Source organism: Dendropsophus ebraccatus, chromosome 11 (assembly GCF_027789765.1).
Source record: "Dendropsophus ebraccatus isolate aDenEbr1 chromosome 11, aDenEbr1.pat, whole genome shotgun sequence".
Lineage (NCBI taxonomy): Eukaryota > Metazoa > Chordata > Amphibia > Anura > Hylidae > Dendropsophus > Dendropsophus ebraccatus.
Window position 1 is genome coordinate 30,768,825 of NC_091464.1, and position 14,016 is coordinate 30,782,840.

The window sequence follows — 14,016 nt, forward strand, 5'->3', positions numbered from 1 at the left end:
AGAAGTGGGACTTGGGGGGAGTGCAAGAGCGCCGTGGGCCCACGGGCAGCCACTGGGTGAGATTCGGGGGGGGATGTCGTTGTGCAGATGTCAGGTGGCCGCCGGCTGTACTGAGGGGGGGGTGGCAGGCCAGGAGATTGTGCGCCCGGGGGGGGGGGGGCTTGGGGTCTGGGGTCCGGCTATACTGCCGGGGGGGGGGGTAGGGGGGTACGGGGGGTCTGTGGGAGGCCACCAGGAGATTGCGGGGCCTGCACTCACCGGGTTACCTCCGGGCCGGCTGTATTGGGGGGAGGGGGTAGGACGGGGCCTGCACTCATCATGTGAGCTTCGGTCCGGCTCTACTGAGGGGTCGATGGGGAGGCCATGGGCGGGTGGGACCTGCATTCACCGGGTGAGTTTCGGTCCACTGGGAGACACCGGGGACTGCAGGCTCTACTGAGAGGGGGATGGGGGGGGGCGGCCACCGCGAGATCGCGCAGGGGAGGGTGGGTATGCTGCACTCACAGCAGCTGTCAGCATCTCAATGTCCTCCCTCACTTTAGTGAGCCAGGTTAGAAGCAATAACCCGACCCATTGAAGAGATGGAGGACATGTGATGCCGACACGGTGGGTGGGGGCCAGGAGCAGGGAGCGTGTCAGGTTGGACTGAGGTTTGATGATTCTATGCTTTTTGTGGGGGTGAATGCACCTAGATAACAGCAAAACTGTGCAGAATCCATAATAAATTGATATTGGAAAGATGGAAAGCTACGGGTTGGCAATGTATTAATGCAAAAATAATTTTTTTTGGGGGGAATACCACTTTAAGGGGTTAAATGAGTGATTATCCATATATGCTGCTATGTGTCAGATCCCTCTGTAAAGGTGGCTTTCTATGCTCAAGTAAGGAAATGAATAAATTTCTTCCTCATTACTAAACATCAAATTACTAAACACAAAGTATACTCCTTCTACCTGAATTAGAAAGAAACTAACAAGGACAAAGCAAATAAAAAAAAAGTTTTTATTTTTTTTCTTTCACAAAGATATTAACGATTGACAGTCTACGACTTAAGTGATTTACATTTTATTTACACGCAACTCATTTTGATTAAAAACAGGAAGACTAAGAAAGCTCTTTGTAAAGTGCAAAGCATATTTCTATTCAGAGCATTGAGAAATGCAGTTCCTATCAAAGCCATTTGCAAATTATACCACAAGCTCCTGCAATGATAAAGGATATAAATCATACTGACTGCTGCATATTGTTGGCTTCTATCTGCTTCTAGAAACACATTTTCAGGTTACCAATTCTGCAGAAGTAAATATAAAAAATGTTTTATATATGTAGCGGTGAGTCATTTATTATGTGGCGTAATTAATTTCCTATGCAGTTCCTCTACTAATAATAGTGTCTACTTCTATATACAGTAGCGTTCCTGTCAGCCTAACGTCTGATACTCAGAATTAAAACTGAGCACTAATAATATAAATTGCCACTGCTTCTGCTTAAAGCTGGTTTCTATAAGATGTAGGCCTTATTTATAAGCCACCAATGTGGCAGAATGATACAGTTTATCAAAATATAATAACACAAATGTGGTATAACAAATGTTCATGTATTTAAAGGGAGACTCTATCCAAAACTACTATTCCCCTGGTGTTTAATTAAATGTTTACAGGGAAATTGTCTGAATAATATGCTGTTTGCATGTATAAATGTAACTTAATCATACAACTGTTAGGCTATGTTCAAACTGTAATAACAATGGGCATTGTTTGCTGTGTCAAACAAAGGCCGCTGTTTGACAAGTCCCTGTGGCTGATATTACCATATCGGCTGCAGGAACATTATTTTATTTGGATCCAATTAGCCATTGCAGTCCATGCAATATATGGCCGCCAGAAGTGACACTGGCACCCGCCCCACTGTCCCTGCCTACTTACCGCAATCTGCCCTAGGTGGCAGCGGGTAAATGGGCGACAGTCCCTTACCTGGATTGGTGAAACACAGAGGCGAAGACAGAACAAACAAACAGGATAAACGCAGGGTAAAGTCAGGTCGGTAACTATAAGTCATTGCAGTACAAAATCAGTAGTCGGAAGAGTAGTCAAAAGTCAATCCAAAAATCGGGAAAACCAAAGAAAAGCAATTAGTAAACAACACTATCTTAGGCACACTCTATCGCAGGCAAGGAGGCATGATGGGGCTAGTAGTCTTATGAGGGCTCGAGTCCTAGCCCCTGGATTTAATTGGGGAAGAAACTCCAGCCCTGACTGAGCTCTGACTGACCCCCTGACTGAGCTCTGACTGACCCCCTGACTGAGATGACTGGCAGTGTCAGCCGCTAGTCAGTATAATAGCAAACACATATTACTTGGCCAGTTATCACCAGTTTTCTCCTTCTCCAAGCTACTGTATATCTGTAGTTGTCCATTTTGCCCTCTGCTCAGCTTTAGAGTGGGCGGGGTCTGGCTACTATGATATCTCCTAGATCCTGCCCCCCATCTTCTTGTTGCCCAGCCTCATAAATGACATTACACAGTAGTAATAAGTAGTGCTTTTGTATATCCAGCACTGGGGTGAGAGAGTGAGACATGATAGCAGTGCATGTTTGTGTGTATCCGTGTGTCTCTGATTCTGTTCCCTCTTACACACATACACATTCCAGACTATGGATTTTATCAGCAGAGGAGGAAAGAAAGAGTCTTATAGATGGAGAAAGACAGTTTTTTTCTGTAATAAGATACATTACAAACTCTACTGCCTTTGTACTATTGATTTATAGGAAGAAGAAAAAAAAGTAGCAACATGTGTTAGCTTCTTACCTGTTATTTTTTTACTGCTTCAATCACTAGATTTTAGATCCACTTCACTCAAACCATAGTCATACTGTAAATCAGGCTTTGGTGTCACACTTTTTCTGTTGGGGTCAATCAGTGTCAGTCAAGCAGGCACTGCAGCTTTCTGTATGATGTAATTACATGGTTATGATGTTCATTTCTGTTGAATTTGCTGCACTCTCCATTGTGTGAACTGACATGTCTGTGTGGCCACTATTTAATGAATAGCAGCCACACAAAACTGATATGTCAGTTTTTTGTGCGGCCGGTTGGAATCTCGTCCGGAGCGTATACTACTGTATGTGCATACGCTCCAGCCGGGATTCCATTCATTCATATACACTTTAAGGAGCAAATTGCAACAACTGTTGTGATTTATACAAAAGATACGTTGTGTGAACATGGCCTATGATATCATTTTACATTCAAGATATCATCTGATCAAAAGCAGACAGGATACGGAATAGAAGGAAATTATCTGCAGTGGTGCAGTGTGGGATGGCTGGGGAGTGGGCACCATATTTTACAAGCCTAAGAAAGAAATGTGAGTGGAGATTTGTACATGTAAACACAGGGGGAGATTTATCAAACATGGTGTAAAGTGAAACTGGCTCAGTTGCCCCTAGCAACCAATCAGATTCCACCTTTCACTTTCAGAAGAGTCTGTGAGGAATGAAAAGTGGAATCTGATTGGTTGCTAGGGGCAACTGAGACAGTTACACCATGCTTGATAAATCTCCTCCATAATCACTCAACACTATAGAGTAGGACATGCGACAGTATAGGACAGTGCTTCTCAAACTGTGAGGCGCCCCCTAGTTGTTGGTGAGGCCCAGCTAAGGAGACAATTTTCACAAAAGTAACTATGATCTGCACAGTCCTTTTGCTTTCTGCAAAAATATCCATTTTAGCAACATTATTAATTTATTTTGTACTTGTTATTAGTATATAGAGCTTGGGAAATGAGCGAAAGACAGTCCTAGCATTATTTTCAGGTTTTAAATGGACTTTCACCACAAATAATGAGGCCCAGGCACGCTCTTAGTCAGTCTAGTGAGGCCCGGGCATTGCCTTGGTCTGTTGGGTGAGGCTCCAGTAGAAAAGTTTTGAGAAGAACTGGTATAGGAGACCCTGCTCTTGTGCATAGGGTACGTTCCTTACACCAATAGTGTAGTGTTTTATGGAATGTCCTAGTGTCCAGACCACCCACTCCAGTGATGTACAGTAGTACAGGGCTTCTTGTGATGTCATTTAATTTCACGCCACCTGCAGGAGAAATTCTGCATTGCTCCACTTATAGGAGCATCGAGCTGAGAAAGATAAAGAAGACAAGGCCCCAACACTGGAGCAGTGGAAGGCTATGTTCACAAAAAAAGAGAAAAGGCGTCCGTTATTGCAATACAAGTCAATGGGATATTGCATGTCCAATGCACACAATATATAAAACAACAGACGTTGTCTGCGTGGATGTAAAAATAATGATCATGACAATTATTTTCGGATGTCTATTGCAAACAGTGGATGTTATTTTATAGTTGTTCACACACAGTTTTTCTTTTTTCACTGTCCTTTTACCGTTTTAACTACACACACCCAAAGGCCAATCAGTCCACATAAACTAGAATAATGTACTGACGTCACTGCGCTGACAGGTGGCCAGACAACCAAATGACATCCGTCATTTTAGACTTAAAAAGACGGTCATTTTAAATAAAGCTGAAAAAACGTTGTGTCAACATAGCCGAAGGAGAGTGGGTATATGTTTTGATATGGGTCCCCATGAATCCTAGCTATGCCCCTTCAGTAAGTGGGTACTCCCACATGTTCTTTGGAAAGTACTGTATGTGACTGTAGGTCTTCTGACATTGCTTATTCTAATTTGTTTATATTTCACCATCAGCCCCTTACTGGGGTGTACAGTATATGTTAAGTTGCACTATAACCTGGAGAAGCTTGTTTACAGAACGGATGAGGCTGTGTCCGCTGTTTTTCTCTAGCATGCTCTAATTTCACTGTCCAATTAAGAGCTACAAGGAGATACTGGGGGGGGGGGTCCTGCTTGGGACTGGGATCTGTGAGAACCAGAAATAATGTATTCTATGTCCAAATCAGATCATAGTGTGGCACTATAAGGCAACGAGCTCACTTCACTCACTTAAATAAATTTAAATAAATTATGTTAGAAATATTATTAATGCAATTGGTTTAATTTTACATGAGAGTAATATAGGGACATTTTTTTCACCTCTGTTAAAGTGATACTGTCCCCCCCCCCCCTCGCACCTCCCCCTTATTCTTTGTGTGGTTCTCTGCACCGTCCAAGCTTAGATGCTGCAAATTTAATATATACTTGTATAACACTTGTCTGTATCTTTTTTTTTGCTCTAAAATTGCTTCATTTTATTAGTGCACAGTGGCACCTAGGCCGGCCTTCACAGCAGTTGAGCTCCTTCTCCCAGGTGGGTAGAATACCTAACTGTTCTAAAGCCCAACCTAGGTGCCACTGTCCACCAATAAAGTGCAGCATTTTTAGACCAGAAAGGAAACACAGACAAGTTTTATAGACCTGTATGTTGGATGTGCAGAATCTAAGCTTGTGGATGGTGCGGAGAACCACACATCCAGATGGGCTACTAGGGTCCCATGTGCCAAAGAAGACATTTGAGCTAAACAATTAAGTGAACCCTTCGTTAACAGCTAAATGGTCAAGATAATCCACCGATCAAATGAACATATCATAACTGGCATAAAATCAGACCTCGTAGATCATGTTCTGCTTGATGGGTAGCTAGCTTTCTCATGCTATGTATTTATATGCTTCAGCAATTATTTGCTTTTCTTGTTTACTTTTGGCTCTAGCATCTCTATAGACAAAATTTCTAACTTATTCACCACATCTGAAAATATATACTCCATTTAGAACGCCATTCAACCTGATGGGTTAGGCATATCACCATATCCTTATTAACCTGAACAAAGGTCACCATGGTCTACAGCAGTGATGGCTAACCTTGACACTTCAGCTGTTGCAAAACTACAATTCCCATCATGCCTGGACAACCAAAGATATGGCTTTGGCTGCCCATGTATCATGGGAATTGTAATTTTGCAACAGCTGAAGTGTCACGGTTAGCTATCACTGGTCTACAGCATGAAATCATTAGACATGGAAGAGTGAGGTGCCAAAGCAATTGACCCTAGCATTGTACTACTCAACACCAGAGCACTGGACATTGGATATTAGAAACTAAGTAGGATAAAAGTGGGTAAACATATTTCCTACTTAACTTTTAGATCTAATAAAGACTGTTTTTATTGGCTTAGCCAGAGCAATGACAGGAACAACACTTACAAATGGACTGCTCCAAATCACTGCATCAGTATATCACCCTTCACTATACATTCAATTGTTGTCAAAACCAATGCATGATATTTAAAGAACACCATGTCATCAGAAATTGGCCTATTTTTTAATTAAGTTTTTTATGCTATACATATTTTCTAAGAATTTTTTTCTAATTTTCCATTTTTCTATCTATATTATAAAATAATTCTGAAATCTTGCAGTTTTCATTCTCGCCACTGGGTATAAAACTAAGCTGAGACTTCCTGTTTTGTCTGTGGTGATAAGAGGAGGCTGCTGTAAAGTGATCTGTACAGCATTGCACCGACATGTGACACCAATCAGTAAAGAAAACATAGGCAACGCGTTTCCTTTGAATTTAATGTATTTACAGGTGTACTCGAGCGAAGAAAAACAAATATTTCAAATAAACTTTTTACAGAAAGTTATACAGATTTGGAAATTACTTCTATAAAAAAACAAAAACAAAAAAAACAAACATCCAATCCTCCAGTACTTATCAGCTGATGTATGTCCTGTCAGAAGTGATAGATTTTTTCCAGTCTGACATGGTGTTCTCTGCTGCCACCTTTGTCCATGACAAGAACTGTCCAGAGCAGGAGAGGTTTTCTATAGGTATTTACTACTGCTCTGGACAGTTCCTATTACCGGTGTCAGCAGAGAGTAGTGTGTCAGACCAGAAAAAAGACACCACTTCCTGCAGGACATACAGCATCTGATAAGTCCGTGGAATGTCTGGCCATTCCCATCTTTAAAACACACTTATAGATACAGAAATACAGTGCCCCTTATGTGACAAAAGGGATTTTTCAGGGATGGGGTTTGTCTTATCGTAAACCAGGGACATAGCGAGGGTGGGAAGTTTCCCCCACAGAGACGGGGGGGGGGGGGGGGGGGCACCAGCACAGAGAGCAGGATTGCAGGGGATGATGCAGCCTGGAAACAGTCCTGCCCTCTCTGTCAGTGTGAGGAGGCAGGGGAGGATTTTCAGCTTACCAGCAGACCTACTTCCCATGCTGAATTGTCTCCTTGCTGTAAATCTGCCATGATTTGCCCAAAATTGTGACATTTTTATCAGGGCTAACCAGCAGCCAGGAGGCAATTTACTGGAGATCTTGAAGGACCTTGAAATGTGACTAGAATGTCACCTCAGGTGCTGTAATGCACTGCTCTATAGAGGAGGAAGAGACAAGTTATAGGTATGTGAAAATGGGAGGGCAATCAGGGGAGACCAGTGTGGGGGCAGGGGGCACAGAGTAACAAGTCTGATGTGGAGAGGGGGCAGGGGTGTGCAGGGTGCCCAGTCCTGGATCGGGGGAGACACACAAGAGCATTTACGTGCAGAGTCTGTATTTAGGGGCCTGGTTGTACATTATTCTATATTTAACCCCTTAACCCCTTAAGGTCAAAGCCTATTTTCGTTTTTGCTCTTTTGCTTATTCCATTTTAAGTTTAAAAGTCCATAGCGCTTGCATTTTTTCACCTAGAGACGTATATGAGCGCTTATTTTTTGCGAAACCAATTGTACTTTGCAATGACTGTCATTTTCCATAACATATGCTGCGAAACCGGAAAAAAATCATTTGCGCTGTCAAATTGAAAAAAAAACGAATTTGTTTTGATTTCGGGGAGTTTTGCATTTACGCCGTCCGTCCTATGGTAAAACTGACTTGTTATGCATGTTCCTCAAGTCGTTACGATTACTATGATATGTATAACTTATATTGTATCGGATGGCCTGTAAAAAATTCAAACCATTGTTAACAAATATACGTTCCTTAAAATCGCTCCATTCCCAGGCTTATAGCGCTTTTATCCTTTGGTCTATGGGGCTGTTTGAGGTGTCAGTTTTTGCGCCATGATGTGTTCTTTCTATTGGTACCTTGATTGCGCATATACGACTTTTTGATCGTTTTTTATTACATTTTTTCTGGATTTGATGCGACCAAAAATGCGCAATTTTGCACTTTGGAATTTTTTTGCGCTGATGCCGTTTACCGTGCGAGATCAGGAATGTGATTAATTAATAGTTCGGGCGATTACGCGTGCGGCGATACTAAATATGTTTATTTATTTATTTATTTATATTTATAAAATGGGAAAAGGGGGGTGATTTGGACTTTTATTAGGGGAGGGGATTTTTTTATTAATAAAAACACTTTTTTACTTTTTTTTTTACTGTAACTAGAAGCCCCCCTGGGGGACTTGTATATAGACAGCACTGATCTCTCATAGAGATCAATGCTGTGTATATACACAGCAAAGATCGATTAGATCGGTCATAGATTACTATGGCCTGCTGCAGGCCATAGCAATCTATTGCCGAGCCGGGATCAGCGTCATTCCGACGCTGAGGCCCGGCACGGGCAGAAGAACGGATCTCCCCCCCGCGATCGCATCGCGGGGGGGAGATCCGTCCCACTAGACACCAGGGACGTGCGGCGCAGTGCCTCTAAGTGCAGCTGTCAGGTTTGACAGCTGCACTTAGAGGCTTAATTAGCCGGCACGGCATTAATTAGGCTTAATTAGCCGGCGGGACCCCGCTCTGAACACCCCGAGCGGCACCATGACGTATCAGATACGTCATGGGTCGCTAAGGGGTTAAGGACTGGACACATACATATATTACAGTGGTACCTTGGTTTAAGAGTAACTTGGTTTAAGAGCGTTTTGGTGTAAGAGCTCACAGTTTTTCAAAATTGTGACTTGGTTTAAGAGCATTGCTTTGGTGTAAGAGTGAATCTGGATTACAAGCACCAAAGGCACCAAATTTAAAATTTAAGTACTTTAGAAAATGATGATTAAGCACAGCCCCTCCTGATAATTATTCTTCATAAAAAACATTCCAGGTACACAGTAAATATGACATTATTTATCCCATATTGTGAACACCCCATTAGTGCTGCCAGCATTAGTAAAGGGGAATTTGAGGGGGGGGGGGGGTAATTCGCCCTTGGTGACCAGTGCTCTGACCACATTCAGGCTGGGTTCACACTGCGTTTTTGCAGTTTGTTTATTGTATCAGTTTTTAATTGGTCACTTAATGTACACGAAGGCGAGGTCAATAACGTTTTGTGTAACATTTTGTGTGCTGCGGTCTTCTCCACGGGTCCCGCGCGCTCTAGCTTCAGAGCGGCCTGTCAGCTGACAGGCCGCTTAGCCAATCACAGTCGGCGCCTGGCGAAAATAGGTCCAAACCTATATCAACGATCGTTGTCATTGGCTGATCATTGTATTTATTACATGGAGCAATAATCGGCCAAATCGGCCGTGTAATAGTACCCTAAGTCAGGAGGAGGATTCATCAATGGGAGAGCGGACATACAGTTTGAGGACAGAGCACACAAGTTGTCACTCACTACTCATATTGCAGCGTTAAGTGACAGCAAAGTTTCAGTCTATCCAGTAATTGAAATTGTTTGGCTCCACCCTCCAGGCACTACAGGTCTCTCTGCTCAAGTCCTCCCCTAAGTCCCAGATAGTGGGGGTGCGTGACCTGAAGTGAAGAGGTTATGAGGTCACAACTGTTTCTGCTGCTGTACAGCCTGTCTGAAGTCTCTTTCTCTTGTTCCTGGAACTCCCGGCCATTCCACATGCTTAGATTTACTGACCTCCCCAGCCTGCATAAACTCTACTTGGTATGAAAGCTATCCCTATCCTCATAACATAATGCAAAATAACAAAACAATTAACACGTGTGCATATTAAACATACATTGTGTTAATGAGGTTATATTACTGCTTATAAACAGACTATGTTATAAAGTAACAACCAAAATACGATGAATTTCTTTCTTTTCCATCTTTCCACCATTTCCATCTATACGGCATCTAGCATCACAGTAATAGAGATGTTAAACTTCTCCAAATTGTATAATATTCTAAACCTACTATAAGACAACTCCAGCCAATATTCTCCAAATCTCTAGTGTTATCACACAGGTAGCAAATGGGTTCAATGCATTTACTTGCTATTACGCATAGCTACTGGGGATATAAAAAATGCATGCCATTTCATTGTCTTTCAGAGCTAGGCGGTGTAGAAGAACTACACAGACTACTGTGATACAGTGGCAGAATTGTAGCGAGTATATCTGGGATTAGCTATATATGTCAGCAGAGTCAAGTAACACAGACATCTGTGAATAATACATTCGGCACGATAGGATTCTTTCTGTGTAATAGCAAAAGAAGGGATATGTATTTGCGAGCTCTGAAATAGCTAAGTGAAAGTCAGAGACAGCATGCCCATGAATTATATATCTGCAAGGGACAGCTGAAGGAAAACTGTACTATACAGGCAAGCTTTTGTACTGAGCTTGGACCGAACGTGCGATAAAAGAAAGGAAACGGAGAAAAAAGAACCATTTCGAGGTGAGATTTAGGTCAAGATATACAGCATTTGAATAAGAAGCTTAGCTCCGGGAAAAACACCCTTTTTTTCTATCAGGCATAGTGAATGAGCCTGGCCTCCCTATTGGATGTTACAATAATCTCTGTTATTGGGTAGTGACATAGGAAGGAAGGCGTGCAGAAAAAAAAAAGAAGAAAAAAAAAATCCTTCCTGGTTTCTATGGCAGGAGAGAAAAGGTCAGAGGAGTGGAATAACAAATGTTTACTGCGTGCAGCTAGCTTGGATTCTGCAGCTCTGGGCTGGATGGGAGCTGGCACACCCGAGAGAGTGACACATTTTTCTCAGTATCGTGTTAGAAGAGAGGGGGAGTGAAGCCTACAGAGCTGCACAGCCTCTCTGCTTTATTTGTCATCTGGCTCTGTGTAACTAAGTTATTAGAATAGGTTTGCTTACACTGGGATTTCTGTGCCAGGCTGTAAGGAGTCTCTAGACCAGCAATAGAAATTACCATAGGTACTATGAAAAAATATAATATATTCTCTGAAAACCGCTATTTCCAGCCACGGGAAAAAAAAACAATCCATTTTAATTCGTGAAAGTTAATGGTTAAAATAAAAGGATTGGAGCTCAGGTTGTGGCCGGGATTTCATTAGGATTGCCAGGTGGCATGAAACATGGCAAATGTATAACGCCTATTCTGGCTTATATTGGGAAGAATGGGCTGTATACTGTGGAGTAACTGAGAGCAACAGCTGCTACCTATGCACATGCTAGTTTAGAAGTATATAAATCACAATGGGAATGCAGAATAGAACATACAGTATATAACATGCCGCAGTAGAAAAAAGGACACGAATGCAAATGGATGGGCATAATAGTTAGGAACTTGTATATGACACCATTTGGTATATGACACCATTTCTCTGAATGTATAATGTGGTAATAAAATGCATTGAGTATGCTACACACCACCCTTATGATTACTGAGTGCATATGTGACAAATGAACGAGACCATTGATCTACATGTGATCTAGAAATCCTCATAGCCATTCTAAGCAGTCAACATTTTTCTGAAGAACATAAAGTATCTAGTAACCTTCATATAAGAAATGTCATTATATATATATATATATATATATATATATATATATATATATATATTATGAGAAAGTGAATTGTTATCATCTATGGTGTATAACCTTGATATCCATGAATATGTGTATTAAAGAGACACGACTGTTAATTTGCCTTCATTTTCTAGGACACAATGAAGCACTTGAATCTGTCCTTTGCAGCTGCTGGATTTCTTGGGATTTACCACTTGGGGGCAGCATCTGCTTTTTTAAAACATGGTCAAAACATGTTGAATTCTGTAAAGGTTTTTGCTGGAGCTTCAGCTGGATCCCTGGTTGCTACAGTTCTTTTAACGGCTCCACACAAAATCCAGGTAATTAAAGGTATAATCTGAGAGTTCAAATAGACAGCCTGCGACTTGCAGATAGGTAAATCATTCTTATCAGGCCTTCTGACATCGTAACTAGTTTATGTTGTTAATTAATGGCTTTTGATCAACTTAAGTAATAATTCCATCAAACAGTAAATAGAAACCGGAATGCATTTACATACATTAAATACATGCATTATAATACTGTACAATGGACAATGTCAATGACGCCGACAATTTAAAAAAAAAAAAGTTGCCCTGAAGGTAAGGCTGTGTTCACACATTGCAGTCTTGTTACAGTACTCAATCATTTCATTGGTTACTACTAGAGATGAGCTGAAGCCCAAGATGCGGGAAAAAAATCAATCCTGGGAAACTTCCCCTAGTTTCCCAGGAATGGATCCAGCATTTCCCTAGCACCCGGAGTGGTGTGGCAGGGAGAGGAGCAGTGCGGGGAGCGCGGCGGCGTGATGATCCAGCGAAGTGCTTCGCTTAGCTTAGATGAGCGCTTCGCTCATCTCTAGTCACTATATCATTTCATTGCAGTATTGCATTTCTGTGAAGACACTGCAGTACTGCAACAGTACGGCAATAAAACACCAGCTTTTGTGAACACAGCAGCTCCTGGCCTGATGTCCTCTGCTTGTCACTGCTGCAGTTATATCCATTCTCAGAACTAGGAAGACACAGTGACATGCAGGGCCTAGGTGGTGGTGGATTGGGGTAGGTATGACTTTTTATTTATCTTTTTTATGTTTAAGCTATGTTCCAGCACAGTATTTTTGCTCAGTATTTTGCAAGCAAAACCAGGAGTGAATTGAAAACACAGAAAGGCTATGTTCACACACTGTTGAAATTGAGTGGATCTCCGTCATTTTCTCGCAAATAGTGGCCGTTGTTTTAAAATAGCAACAATTATTTGCCATTAAATGGCAGCCATCCACAAAATTTCAACTGTGTGTGAACATAGCCTTTCGGTGTTTTCAATACACTCCTGGTTTTCGATACACTCCTGACTGAAATACTGAGCAAAAATACTTTGCGGGGACATAGCCATAACATGTCCCTGGCCATAGGTTTTCTGATGGCGTACCTTTTTATTAAAAAAATATCTAAGGTATTGAGTAAAATCTATTCCCTAATGTATACTTTCTGTTAGAAATTATATAACAATAAGTTGACTATTGCTGTTTAAATGGCTTCTGAATTTTCAAACAACTTCTTTCAATTTAAAAACCTATGTGATTTCTAATACAATTGCAAACACTGTATTCATCTTAAATGACTCCTACCTTATTCCAGAAATAAAGCACTAAAGTCTTGGCCACTATGAGGGAGATTTATCAAGATGCTTCCCAGGATTACACCACAGTAAAGGGGCAGATTTGCTCCTTTTCCATGACATACACCAGCCTTATGGGTGGGCGGGGCACGGCAAGGTGGGGAGGAGGTGTGGCCTCTTTTGTATCCCCATGAAATCAGTAGCAGTGAGTGATAGACACAAGAATTACTTAATCTTTTAACATTTTATTGGGGATTCAGCTTTGTCGGCTAAATTAAGTAAGATGCTGTTTGATGTAAATCTTAAAAATCTTAACACATAGGGGGCATTTATCATTGTGTTTGCCCAATTTTTTGTTGTTGGTTTTTTTGTTAGTTTTCAATATATTTATCATGTGCAAATTTTCTTTTTTGCGCAAAATCCTACACTAGCTTAGCTTTGTAGCCAAGCTGTTTAAGGCTGGGTTTACACTATGTTTTTGCAGTTTTTGCATGAGCGTTTGTGTTCCTCCGCTATGATCAGTTTTTCGATTAACTTCCATAATAAAAAATGGATAAAAAAAAAAGACAAAAATGCATGTTTTTTTTTAGCATACACAAAAAAAGGTGGTTGACCGTGTTTTTGTAAACGCTAAAAAAAGATGCGTTTTGACTTGTTTTCTTAATTCATTTTTTTTTGTTTGCAAAAAAGGATTAAAAGAAAAAACCGGACAGCAAAAAACGCAGTGTGAACCCAGCCTTAGGCATAAA

The 14,016-nt window shown here is 41.4% G+C and overlaps 1 protein-coding gene across 5 annotated transcripts in view; it reads left to right on the top strand.

Moving 5' to 3' along the window:
• Nucleotides 1-10,505: 10,505 nt before the first annotated feature.
• PNPLA4 (patatin like phospholipase domain containing 4) overlaps nucleotides 10,506-14,016 on the top strand; it is a 30,767-nt gene continuing 27,256 nt past the window's right edge. For 4 of the 5 annotated variants that reach the window (XM_069945446.1, XM_069945448.1, XM_069945449.1 and 1 more), the window contains exons 1-2: nucleotides 10,735-10,776; nucleotides 11,803-11,988. In XM_069945446.1, the coding sequence (XP_069801547.1) occupies nucleotides 11,809-11,988 (180 nt within the window). In that variant the 5' untranslated portion in view covers nucleotides 10,735-10,776; nucleotides 11,803-11,808. Of the gene's footprint in view, nucleotides 10,561-10,734; nucleotides 10,777-11,802; nucleotides 11,989-14,016 lie in introns of those variants that run through there. The other variant, XM_069945447.1, reaches the window with a different exon arrangement.